The 14217-nt window shown below is 33.5% G+C and overlaps 1 protein-coding gene across 1 annotated transcript in view; it reads right to left on the reverse strand.

Annotated features, from left to right (window-relative positions):
• Nucleotides 1-2899: 2899 nt before the first annotated feature.
• The window catches only part of LOC102803048 (inactive phospholipase C-like protein 2), a 257876-nt gene continuing 246558 nt past the window's right edge, over nt 2900-14217 (reverse strand). Inside the window, exons 20-30 of the mRNA XM_085501454.1 lie at nt 13771-13895; nt 13394-13478; nt 13048-13194; nt 12706-12803; nt 12288-12389; nt 11696-11884; nt 11482-11550; nt 9784-9873; nt 9049-9105; nt 8716-8811; nt 2900-6287 (exon numbers count right to left, since the gene is read on the reverse strand). Coding sequence (XP_085357580.1) covers nt 6231-6287; nt 8716-8811; nt 9049-9105; nt 9784-9873; nt 11482-11550; nt 11696-11884; nt 12288-12389; nt 12706-12803; nt 13048-13194; nt 13394-13478; nt 13771-13895 — 1115 coding nt within the window. The 3' untranslated portion in view covers nt 2900-6230. The remainder of the gene's footprint in view (nt 6288-8715; nt 8812-9048; nt 9106-9783; nt 9874-11481; nt 11551-11695; nt 11885-12287; nt 12390-12705; nt 12804-13047; nt 13195-13393; nt 13479-13770; nt 13896-14217) is intronic.

Below are 14217 nucleotides of genomic sequence, written 5' to 3' on the forward strand. Positions count from 1 at the left end.
TCGCTGTTGATAATGGCAATGGTCACTGCTGATAATGGCACTGGTCGCTGCTGATAGTGGCACTGGTCGCTGCTGATAATGGCACTGGTCGCTGCTGATAATGGCACTGGTCACTGCTGATAATGGCACTGGTCACTGCTGATAATGGCACTGGTCACTGCTGATAATGGCACTGGTCACTGCTGATAATGGCACTGGTCACTGCTGATAATGGCACTGGTCACTGCTGATAATGGCACTGGGCGCTGCTGATAATGGCACTGGGCGCTGCTGATAATGGCACTGGGCGCTGCTGATAATGGCACTGGGCACTGCTGATAATGGCACTGCTGATAATGGCACTGCTGATAATGGCACTGCTGATACTGGCACTGCTGGCACTGGTCACTGCCGATAGTGGCACTGGTATTTCTTACATAGACTTGTTTTAGTACCTTGCAATGTGTCTATTCAGCTTTCTCCTTATTTCCTCCAGTATATGTTCCAGTAACCACATTTGGATTCTTTATGGCAATTTTTGAGTCTATCCCCTTAAAAGCTACAATAAAAAGCCCTGTACTACACATTTTAATTTTGTATTTACAAAACATTTATTTCAATGTATGTAACAAAGTGCACTTGCTGTGCATATGTAAAATATTCAGAATAAACAGGATCTATATTTTACGTGTCAAGTCTTCATGGGTGGAGGTGGGGGTATTATACCCATGGTCATTGTTGATAAACTGTTTTATAAATTTGTTTATTCCTAACAAGTTTAGGCATACCGTAGCCCGTACTAATCGTTGTTTCCCCCTGTGTGAATGTAATTAGATCTTACCGATATGCAAACATACAAGATTATATAGCTTAAATTTTTGCCTGTACTTTGTGTTGCCTGAACACAATTTATATACACCTGAACCCACATTACTTCACAACTAATAAGGCCTTTGGTTGAGAGAATGTATACAAATATTCAAAATTTACAAGGATGAACAAATCTGGAGTCAGATGCTGTATACACGATTTTTTTTATGGGGGTGGGGATACAAACTTTAAAATCGCCAGACTAATGATATTTTTTATATTATACAAAAACGAAACGCTGCTTCCTTATGAATATTCATAAACTGTTATCTTCAGAGTTCAGTGTTGGCTTACCCAGTGCTGTAGCTCACGAAAGCATAACATTGTTTTACCCCAGTGTATATAAAGCATACATCAAGAGTCTTCTCATTTTTCAGTCTTTATGAGTGCATGTTCCACTCAGGAATTTTTCCATCAGATTTTTCAATAAAACTAACAAGGAGGTAAAAGACAGACGTTACAACTGGTTTGAGCCCTTGTCTGAATGTCTTTTGATACCCAAGATCATTTCCGATGCTACCATCTGTCTTTTACTTCAATGGTTGCATAGATGTTAGATGATGCATAGATTCGATTACAATTTTACTTGAAACCATGCATATTAATTATATAATTTACATAATAATTTAGACAATAACCATTCAATAAAACTTTGTGCTGACTTGAGGTGCTCTCAGATCCACCATCACAAGAACTTGTTAAAACAAGATGTAGATTTTCACATACTGTACATTGTATAGCGCCACCTAGAGTTGAGACCACAGCCAATTAAATTATTTTGTTTATGCTACACTTGTCTCTCGATGGGCATCTATCTGTTTTAGTATAATCAACATACGCTGAATGTGAAAAGATTGATTTTTTTAATCACACTTTTTTTTTTTAAATAAGCCTACTGTAGTCTCTTGTCACTGTTACTGTGAATGGGACGCCGCAAACTTGCAAAAAAAGACTGGGGAAACTCAGTCATAGTGTTGCGTCTATCAATCATTCCAAGGTGTGAAGATAAATACATATCACCCAGTTTGTTTTTTATCTGGACTTTCTTTATAATGATTTACTTATTAATGTTTTACAAGTACAACTATGACTCTTGGATGAACGTATTACCGATAAGTTAAATGACTTAGCAATTTAAAAAATGCTATCACAGGGAATAAAAAAAATATACAGTTTTTGTATAACCATTGAGCTATTGATGAGATATGTGCAGGAAAGCCCTGCAAGTACGACCCCTTTTAGCTGGTTTAGTATTGATTATTTGATGAAAAATAAAACTGATTGGCTGGCAGGACAATGGAGCAGTAGTAATGAATTATTCATATATGTAAATGACGACATAAAGCAACCAATCACATCATGCAACTCAACACCTGCAATTGGCTGGTTCCCACCTCAAGTGTCATGGCACACCAAGCCACAAGTGGCTGGTAACTAGTAATGATTACAGCATTCTGATTGGTCCATCACATTCTCATTCTTTGTTCTATTTCCTTTGGTTACCTGGCGTCAGTGCGGGCGCCCACGGCCTTCTATATATATATATATATATATATATATATATATATATAGAACAGGGTTTGGTTTTACTGTGAATATAAACCTTTTTTTTGTTGTTGCGCAAATAACGAGAAATACTAGAAACATCTCAATTATGAAGTCTAAACAGGCAGACTGAATGGGCATATCCCTATTGTATAACTAATGCAGACTTGTTTACGCAAAACAAAAATTGGCATGTTTTAAAACAAGTCACGTGAATCCAGGGCTGGAATCCCGGCCCAGTGGAACAATATGACGATTACTAGTAAGCTGCGTCCTACTTGCTATTCACAAGGGACGTCAGAGACCAGAAAATTATGTTATGATTACAAGTGCAGAATGTGGACTGGTCCAACCCACCTTGGGTTGCGCTGACAGAAGTAAGACAAACATGAATGGCAACTACATACACAGGACAGAGATTGGAAATCAAGTGATAAAATTTCAATTTGCCCCCCCCCCCCCTCCTCTAGTACCCCTCCGGCAAAAAATGCTGACTTTAAAGTGATATTGTTATAATATTGATACATTTTATTACCAGTATAGCTACATAATTCATACATCCAATTCACAGTAATGTAGAAAATGAACTGAATACAGTTGAACTGAGAGATTCTACAAAGGATAAAATGTCAAATAAACTATGAAGCAGACATTCATGCATACATTACATCTTCAGATAAGCAGCCATCACAGTTTTGTAACATCTGTGATGAAAAAATCTGAAAACCATTTCATGATTACAGTGTTTTTTTTTCAAAACTGGTCCAGGGACAAAATAAACCTATTTGCGTACAATGTATAAAATTAATATACTGTAAACCACTTTCACCAAACAAAAAAATCTCAAATCTGAATATCATGACATTATGTAGCAGTGAAAATTTCTTTGCTGTCTTTACAACAAGTAAATTTTGTTTTTATGAATGCTATAAAATCATCTAATCGCAATAACTCTAAGAGCAAAAATTAAGAAGTTTACAGTATCATACAGTGCTTTTTCGTTAGCCTATTCACTGCTAAAAAAAATGTGCTTTGTTTGCTCAGTGCCATGGTAACATGAACAATGAAATATACCTTATAGAGTAACTTTGTAAAACGTTTAATCGTCACAACTTTTTATAGTTTTAACAGTCTACGAGCGTTTTTTTTTATTTCTGCTACACAATTGAAAATTTAATAAAATGCTCTTGTCCAAGAAAACAAGGGGATTCAGTTTGACACATATCATACAGACGAATATGGATGAATAAATTTTACAAAATTTTTAAAATGCTTTCTACAATCTATTGCACTTGTATTTGTGTTTACACACAATGTAAAAAGAGTTTTTTTTCGCACAACAGAGAAAATTTACAATTGTAACACACATTTTTTTTTCTATTGAACTATTAATTCATACGCCATTGTGCACCCTGTGTGCAGTGTTAAAAATATTTGACTTGTCTAATTTTTTTTTATTTGTGAGAATTTTTTTAAAATTATTAAAAGCTTTTTTTGGTTACATTAAATCTACACACAATCAATTAATAGTTTCTTTGAGAGTTAAACAAAAAATTGTAGATCTATATATTGTTTGGCAAATGTAAACACTGGTTAGCCATCAGGTATGTATAGATCCCCTCCTATAGTTACTTTTCTCATAGATCGCCCTCTATAGTTCCATTTTTCAAACGAAATGGTGGATAGATGGATGGATGCCAAAAAATCATCTTTTTTTTTAAATTGACACTTATTATATCAGTGAGTACTTTGTTTTGAGTGGGTTCAACAAAGTAGTCTGGGGTTTCCATAATTTTTAACATATATAAAAAAAATTAAATATTGATACAATAAATATTACCCAAAACTGAGTGAAAATCATTGAATATGTACAAGTACTGTGAGATCTATAAAGCAAGCCTTGTAAAATAACAAAATAATGCAAATTCTATAAAAGTTTGTTTTCTTTGTTTTTCTTAGTAGAATTCCTAAAACCACAAATCTAATTATTAAGCCTTCTTTGTATTTGCAATGTATAGTGAAAAGTTCTTTAATTAGACTTTAGAATATGCTGGGTTAACTTTTGTCACGTTTTACAAAACAGACAATATGGATCAAAATCTAATTGGAAATTATGTTCATCTGGTGCAAAATTAACAAAAGAAATTAAAAAAACCCAACAAATTTGCAAACTGTTGCACACAATTATTGCAGGAAAAATCATGGCACTCAAAGGTCAAGAGGTTAACCTTTTCACCCCAAGAATTTCTTGCCCAAATTTTCCTGCACTTTTTTCTTATATTTTTTAATATTTCTGGAAAAGAACCCTAATTTTGGAGCCAACAGACAAAATTTAAGTAAATTTTCTGTTTTTGCTCAAAAATTTGGCTATTTTTGTCCCAATTTTCTTAAGGAGAGTGCAGACTATAAGTGGAACTATTTTGTGATAAAAACTGGTGGTGAAAAGGTTAAACTGTGAAATATTAAAAACTGTGTACCGGTATGTCACACATTATTTAGGGTCAGTAACTTAGAAGATTGTATTCCAAAAAGATGTGACATAATCTCCTTTTTAAAATAAATAAATAAATAAATAAATAAATAAAAAATAAATAGATAAATATACAAATCTCTATGAATAATTTTATAGTTCTGAACATGATATTCTGAATACACATAAAGTCATGACCAAATACCATTGGATGACCAGCTGTACTAACTTGACTTGATCTATTGGTTTGGAGAATTTGATTATAGAGCACAACAAAATTATAGAAAAGTTCATTAGAAGTGTGTTGGGACTATGGGTGTGATTTTTTTTTATCAGACATGTACTTTTTCCAAGACCCCTAATTCTTAATTGGTCTAACCCTCACAAAAACTCACAGATGGGAATCAACAGAACTGCAACAATTTGAGATAAAATAAAATGAGAAAATATTTGTCTTTAGCATGTATCAAATTAGCTAAAATTATTAATGACATTTTTAAAAAAAAAAAGTTTTGTAAATGGCTTGTGTATATCATGTTTTAGTTTACTTGGTACAGCTCTGCTGGTCAGCCATCTTGGCAAACAACTATTTTTGCAATCCTGTGTATACTTGAAAATACAAGGATTTTGTGACTATAAGATTTAAATACACAGCTGACATTTTCACAAGTAAAAATTATTGAAATAATCTTGGAGATCTATCTAAACAATCATTGCTAGACTAGATGTACATAAATGTGTTTTTGACTACAAAGCTAACTGTAAACTGTACTATTCTACAAAATTTAGTCAAATGAAGTGGAATGTACGTGGAGACTAAAACTCTCTCTCTTTACATATTAAACTGGAAGGATAAGGATAAATTTAGGGAGGATACCTCATTTTTATAATTTAAAGACATCAGCAAATAATTTTCCCATGATTCTCTTTGCTGACCTTTGTCATATTTACAAAATGGCAGGTGATGTACATTTATGTTAATTGTGGGATATCAGGGCAGCTAGATAATTAGAAAGATTCATACCTTGACATTTAATGAGTGTTTTTTTTGTTGCTTATACAAGAGCAATAGTACATACACAATGTATTTCTTTTTATTAAAAGTCGTAATTGCTTTAAAAATCAAATAAATTTCAGAGTTTTAAAACAAACTATAAAAACTTGAAAAAAAAGCAGGCATCGCACTACATGCACACTAGAGTATATCAATTTATGCTGAAAACAAAATATCACCATGACAACAATACAAAATAATATGCTGTGAAAATTATTTGCAACACTATATTGCATAGTAAACTTCTACTTGTATACACACTTTTCCCACATCACATATTTTATACAGAGCATGGCTTTTTTTCAGCAAGTATCACACAGTGGTTGGAGTATGTCTGACAAGTCCCAGTGCATTGGCCGCTTCTAAGATCTACAGAGAAAAAACGGAAATATATATTTAATATTGGTGGTAGTGGTCATAAGTGAAGGACAGACCAATTAACTGTCCAGTACTGATTTACCGTCGCATTACAATTCCTGATTCCCGATTTGATAGCGTCTTATAATCACAGTCACAGTCTTATTAATACAGTTCATTTTTAGCTGTCTTATATAGTTTATCCAGCTGCCCACGCTCATTCTTCTATCTTTTGAAAACTGTTTCAAATATGCCAACGGACCGTATTTTTGTGAAAGATTGGTATTTTTGTCCTGATTTGTAGGAATCTGAAAAATGCGTTTCACAACTTGTCTCTTATTTAGTTTTATGCGTCATTCAAGATGACGGCCCCCATATAGTAAATATCGTATTTATTTTATTTATACCAGGTGTGCGCCAGCTAACTGTGGGTAATGCATGCACAAAAAGAATTACCGTACATCAGATATGTCGGTAATTTGGGAATCAGGAATTGATTCACAAATATTGAATCGTCTGAGCATAGTTCCATTATAGGTCATTAAATTAGAGGTATGAATTAATGATACGGAAATAAAGCTCAGATAAGTCATAAAAAAGGTTTGGGTATACAATGTTTAGATAATAGCTGTACATAATTTTGTTGTTGCTAAGCTACCGTGTGTGTGATAGTGTTAGTTTCATATGCAGATAAAGGGGGTGCTATAAGTCTTGCCATACGTAGTATGCTGCTCCAGGCAGACATCTTATTACCAAATGTACCAAAGATTCAAAGTTTAAAATGATGTAAAATGTGAGAAAATTATCATTACACAATGATGAGCAAGACAAATGAAATAAATTGAGAAATCTTAGTATCTATTTCTGGGCAAGAAACAGCAATTAATATATATAAATTGGTCAAAAAACCTATCTCCTTCAGAGAGTAATGCTCAGTAGCATAGCAACCAGACAACTCAAACTACTATGGCATTTGCACCTCGCACATGAACAGGGGAGTACCATTCAGTTAAAACTGAATTTCAAAATTTCATTCCAGTGATTCAACTGTTCGGGGTATTTACAGATCTGTAATTTTATCTCTCTTCTATCAAGAAAACGATTACCGATATTTCATATAATCCCCCGATATTTTCTTTTAGATTGAGATCAGCAGAATGACTGATGACCAGAGTTTTTTATCAATCTGAGCCACAGGTGAGGATTGATGCTACTCTGGCGGTAATCACAAACGTCTGCTGACGTCAACCCAACAGAAAATATCGGGGGATTATTTATATATCACATGTATATTTCAGCTGAGTGGTGAAAGAAGACCTTTTGCCGAAATAACTCCAAATACAAATATATGCAACTGTATGTTAAAGTGGGGGAGTCGTCACCTGCGTATGCGTCAGATGGCCATAGTGTATCATTGTTTACAAACAAGCGTCTACCCATGAGCCTTTGCGTTGTTAGCATGTGTTGATATCAATTCCTGCGTATGCGCAGGTGACAACTCTTCTGCTTTAATTTTGTTTGTGCTATTTGTCCTATTTCACGTGAACGCTGTGTTTATGATGGTGTGGCAATTCTGCTCATTCGTGATACTTCCTTCAATTCACTAGGATTTATTTTAAACTTCAGCTGATTTTTTCGAGGCACTGAATAATAATTCCGAAAATACGAACGTGAGCTTGCCAACATAAATCTGTAGTTATCAGACTGTATATGCAACGTTGAATTATGGGATATGTATTTTTAATCTGTCTAGTATTACGCCATACTGTAGAGAAGCACATTGTGCATAATGTGAAAATGATCAAAATTTCTCTCTCAGAATGAACCTATAAAGTCAGAATTCTGCATGTGCATATTCTATAAATGCTTATTGTTATTCTGTGCTCTGAATGGTTGACCTACAGTGTGCGCACTTTGTTCTATACGCAGTTCAAAACAGAAACCAGGCTTATGGCGGTAACAGTATTTTGTCATCATAAAAATCTTTAAATATGACCAATCAAAATAGCAAATCCTGATAATCGTTTGAATTTAATTTCTTGTCTGTAAACAAGCAACTGGTTTTTATCAGCTCTCTAAAAAACTGAGCGCTATCAATATGTAAACATTCATGTGCACATTTTGATGAGCCTTTGAGTGCCAAATTTTTTTCCCGCTTAAATCTAGGTAAATTTGTACACATTTTCTAGAATTTTCACTGAATTCAATCTTAATTTTGGACCAAACGGACTAAATGTTACATTGCTTCTAGTTTTTGATCAAAAATTTTGAAATTTTCACAACATTTCAAACAGGGAACAAGCAGACTGTAAATGGAACTATTTTGTAGATGGGACCTACAGTTGACTTTGGCGCTCAAACAGTTAAATGTCAAAATGTATTACTAGTTGTCATAGAAACATTACATTATGTTTTCTTCTCAATATCAGATGAACTTTACCTGTATCATACAATCCTCACATTCTTTCTTTGATCTTGTGAGCAGGTCAGCTTGACCTTTCAATACTCGGATATTCCATGCAAAATTCTCTTGTGCCTAAAAAATAGAAAATAGAAAAAAATACTAAGGGGCATATGTTTCACTGCTATCACTATTATAATGTATCGCCTTACTGTCCACGATACATAGTTATCTGTTCAACAGTTTCAGAGAAGAAAGTATGTTTCACTATCTCTATGCTGGCTAACTAGTGAAATGTATTAGTTTACTGTATATCAAATGGAGGCTGGCATTACATGGTTATGGTCTAAGGAAATATTTTTCAATTCATACCTTAGTCATTTTCCTCCCCTTTAGGCCTTCCTTTGCACACAGACTATGAAGATCCTCCTTAAATAAGAAAAAAAATTCGTAAACATACATTATTAATCTTGTTTATGTTTTCTGTTTAAGGATGCTGTACACGTTTTTTGCTTGAAAACACAAAATTCTACTTTTTTGTATTTTTCAATGCTGGACTACAAAGAGCAAACACTCAGTAGGAAAAAAAGTGAATTGGATGTTTTTATAGGGTGTAAAAATCAATTTTTGTTAATTAAAAACAAAAGCACATGTCACGTTTTGAAAGTTATGTTTTAATTAATCAGCCAAAGACATAATAGACAGATAATTTGCATAATAGTCACCACCCATAGCAAATATAAACAGTCTCTTGCATTCAGTACAAGCTCAAACTAGTAATACAAGTATTAGTAGTCCGAGGTACCAGTTACACGCATTCCATTTACGATCGTCCACAAATTTAATTTTGTTGAATTTCTCGCTCTTCAAGCAGTCGACTATGAAACCATCTTGGGGTCGACCATGGCGCTAGAAAGGTCTCTTTTTACCTCCATGGGTCAACTATGGCAGTGACGAAAGAAAACAAATCCAAGGAAATTTGGAGAAGAACGTCGACAGCGATTATTATGAAAATTTAATCATGGAACGGGCCAAGAACACTCATGTAAAAACAGTACATTCTAGGTATAAATAAAATGCATTGGATGATCTACACTTTATACTTACATGCCATTCAAGTCCATTTCTCTGACAGAGAACTATCCTGTCAACAATTTCGTCAGTCTTCTCAATTAGTGTCCTACTCTCTGTGACCATCTGAAACATCAAAGTTGACATTTATGAACAACTTGGATGGTATTTTCATGACAACTTGGATGGAATTTCCATGACAACTTGGATGGTATTTTCATGACAAAGATCATTGTTTTACACATTTCAAAATTCAGTGTCAAAAATCACTGTTTATTCTCTGACATAAGTAAGTGGCAAAGGGTCAGCAATTAATGTGTCAAAGTTCAGTGTTTTCATGTCAATGTTCAGTGTTTTCATGTCAAATGTCAGTGTTTTTATGTCAAATGTCAGTGTTTTTCATGTCAAAGTTCAGTGTTTTTCATGTCAAAGTTCAGTGTTTTTCATGTCAATGTTCAGTATTTTCATGTCAAAGTTCAGTGTTTTTCATGTCAAAGTTCAGTGTTTTACACATTTCAAAATTCAGTGTCAAAAATCACTGTTTATTCTCTGACATAAACAAAGTTGAGTAAATTACCGGTAAGTGGCAAAAGGTCAGCAATTAATGTGTCAAAGTTCAGTGTTTTTATGTAAAAGTTCAGTGTTTTCATGTAAAAGTTCAGTGTTTTCATGTCAAAGTTCAGTGTTTTCATGTCAAAGTTCAGTGTTTTTATGTCAAAGTTCAGTGTTTTTCAAGTCAAAGTTCAGTGTTTTTCATGTCAAAGCTCATTGTTTTTATGTCAAAGTTCAGTGTTTTTCATGTCAAAGTTCAGTGTTTTTATGTCAAAGTTCAGTGTTTTTATGTCAAAGTTCAGTGTTTTTCATGCCAATGTTCAGTGTTTTTCATGCCAATGTTCAGTGTTTTTCATGTCAAAGTTCAGTGTTTTTCATGTCAAAGTTTAGTGTTTTCATGTCAAAGTTCAGTGTTTTTTATGTCAAAGTTCAGTGTTTTCATGTAAAAGTTGTGTTTTTCATGTCAAAGTTCAGTGTTTTCATGTCAAAGTTCAGTGTTTTTATGTCAAAGTTCAGTGTTTTCATGTAAAAGTTGTTTTTCATGTCAAAGTTCAGTGTTTTCATGTCAATGTTCAGTGTTTTCATGTCAAAGTTCAGTGTTTTCATGTCAAAGTTCAGTGTTTTTCATGTCAAAGTTCAGTGTTTTCATGTCAAAGTTCAGTGTTTTCATGTCAAAGTTCAGTGTTTTTCATGTCAAAGTTCAGGGTTTTCATGTCAAAGTTCAGTGTTTTTATGTCAAAGTTCAGTGTTTTTCAAGTCAAAGTTCAGTGTTTTTATGTCAAAGTTCAGTGTTTTCATGTCAAAGTTCAGAGTTTTTATGTCAAAGTTCAGTGTTTTTCGAGTCAAAGTTCAGTGTTTTTCAAGTCAAAGTTCAGTGTTTTTCATGTCAAAGTTCAGTGTTTTCATGTCAAAGTTCAGTGTTTTCATGTCAAAGTTCAGTGTTTTTCATGTCAAAGTTCAGGGTTTTCATGTCAAAGTTCAGTGTTTTTATGTCAAAGTTCAGTGTTTTTCAAGTCAAAGTTCAGTGTTTTTCATGTCAAAGTTCAATGTTTTTCATGTCAAAGTTTAGTGTTTTTCATGTCAAAATTAGCACACAAGGTAACATTATTGAGTGCCAAATGTCAGATTCAGTACTTTTAGAAGATAGAGAGACAACGAAGCATGTTAAAATATATATCTTACTTGATCAAATGCAATTAAAACTTTTTTCAACATTTCCGGAACGTTTCCTTCTGCTTGGAGTTCTGGAAACTAAACATTGAAAAACTGAGTGAGTAAAGTGTTGCAAACAAACAAACAAACAAACAAACTGATGTGCCATTGCTTTTAACATGAGCTCTGATTGGTTGAACATGCATACAACAATAAGAGAAATCAAAATTTCATTTTTTCTTACCTTGTCTTTCATTTGTAACATGAGTACCAAATTGTCAATAGAACTTGTTTGTAACCTTGTAGCCAACACTCGGATACACTGTTTAATATTCGCTATTGATGCTAAGCCACACATTTCTTTGAATCTGGTCATTGTAGTTTGGACATTTTCTCTGAGGTCAGTTGCTTCCCTGAGTGGCTGAATCGCAACCTGGAAAAAATATTAACAGTGAAACATATCAATTGTTTCAGCACCATCATTTTCTTGCCACAATTTTAGAACAACCTTTTGCCTATTTTTGAGCATTCAAAATTGTTTTGGATCATTTTGGAATAATTTTTTCATGAGTTACAGGTATTGATTAAAATTTTGAAAAAACTGGGTCAAAAATGTAACATTTTATTTTGTGAATGGTGACAGAAAATTGACTTTGGCGCTCCAAGTGTTGAATGCAAGTAACACATGCAAATGATCCAGGCAATCAACAATGTCTTATATTATAAAGACATTGACAACTTAATCTGTAATCATTATTAATTCCCATCCAAAGCACTGTAAACTGACTCAATAAAAAATGTTTGACACTGTGATCACACATGTTAAATTACCTCACCTTGAAAGTCTCGTCAATACACTTCACGTTAACGACCCTAAGATTGGTATATTCTCGCTGTCTTCGTGATTTCTTCACTGACATACCCCGCTTGGTTGCTTTCTATGAAGTGAAAATTTGAAGATACCATCATGAAATACCATCAACAAAATCTGAGAGAAGTTCACTTGAGGTACATATATACCATGTATCAAAGTAAGCAAATCTGTCGCTTTCAAGAAGAAGTCAAATGTAAAGTTGAAACTGACGAATGATGACGAAGATTCAGTAATAACACCTGCTCTGCTCTGCTCTATTGACTTAGTTGATAGTGAAGCTAAATAACGACATTAGAAGCATTACTTCATGTGTCATAGTGGACCAAATGAAATATTAAATATGGACACTATAAACTTATGTACATCAAATCTTGTCTTACCCCTCCTCCTCTTCTGTTAGTAATAGCGATATGCACAAATAATGAAGCATTCCCAAGAATCTCCCCCGTATTCGAGAGAAGACGAATATGCCTGTAACCTGCGAAAAATATTACACTTAATCACAAAATTTTGTTAAATTATGCTGTAACTAAGGAGATTAATTTTGCAAATATGGTAATATTCAAATCACATGGTTTCTTTTAACCAATCATAAAGTCTTTAAAACGGAAGAAATTTGCATACACCACTTAAGTACATTTAACCAATCACATGGTAAATAAATGTAAATAATTTGCATAAATTACATCACATGATTACATTCAACCAATCACAATACCTACCTGGTTGTAAGCACTCAAATGGAATGGTATACTGTCCAATAAATTCATCTCCTATGTAATCATCATCTAAGACAACAAATCTCACTAAGGCTAACTCAGGTAAATTCACTGTAAACTCAAAACTTTCATCAAATAGTGGATTGTAACCTATAAAGCAAATGAGAAATGTGAAATGTACTACATCTGTGCAGTAGTATTGTCTATTTCTGCTCAAATACTCAATTACAAAAGTCAAACTATCGTAAGTATCTGTTGTCGATTTTGGAAATAGGCCACCCAACATCAAATTTATCAATTTTATCCAGAAGTCGTTAATATACAAAGTGTTTGTGGAATCCCATCTCACCATTATGTTGAACTGTCTTTGTTCTTTCTTCAGCACAGTCAGCTGGGATGCCAAATATTTCCATGGAAACATAAGGATCAATGACCTAAGAAGAAACCAAAATAAGGTAGAAGCCTGCTCATAATTTTGGTCATAAATTGTATGACAGTATTCATTGGTTTATTACGTCAAACCATGTAGTTATTGTCCCATGGCATAATGAAATAGCATTTATTTGTGTGTTAAAGTGATGTATTTTATTCAAGAAGAAATGCTTTCTGATAATGCATAGTCAGAAGATAGCGTATCATTTTCTTCAATGAGCTTACACATTTTAAAATTGATACCCACATGTGGAACTTTCAAGTTTATTATTCGTATAAAACCATGTGACTTACATCACCCTTAGCACCTGACCCCTTTGGTTTGGGAAACTGTTGGCCACTGATGATCTTCATATGCAGTATTTGTGTTGAGACGCCCGGAATCATTTCCTTTGTGTTTGCACTAAAATAAGCGATCTCTGGAAAAGATAAATAAATAAGTATTAAAAAATAACATGTAATAATGATGTACGTTTTTAAAGATGTGATGCTATTAAAATTTTTTTTTTTAAATACGTACCAGAAGACAATTCCAGTCAGTGCATAGATTTGCACATTACAGAACATTGTGACCGAAATCAGATTCATGAAAGCATTATGCATATGCCGTAGCAAAAAAAAAAAAACCTTTCAGATGTGACAATCTGTTTTAAATGGTAGAGATGTCTCTGCTAAATGATATATTGAATGATAGATGAAACCAAAAAAAAGTTTGAATTCCCAACAATATTTGTATATATC

The sequence above is a fragment of the Saccoglossus kowalevskii genome, chromosome 7 (assembly GCF_978046115.1).
Source record: "Saccoglossus kowalevskii chromosome 7, keSacKowa6.1, whole genome shotgun sequence".
Classification (NCBI taxonomy): Eukaryota; Metazoa; Hemichordata; class Enteropneusta; family Harrimaniidae; genus Saccoglossus; species Saccoglossus kowalevskii.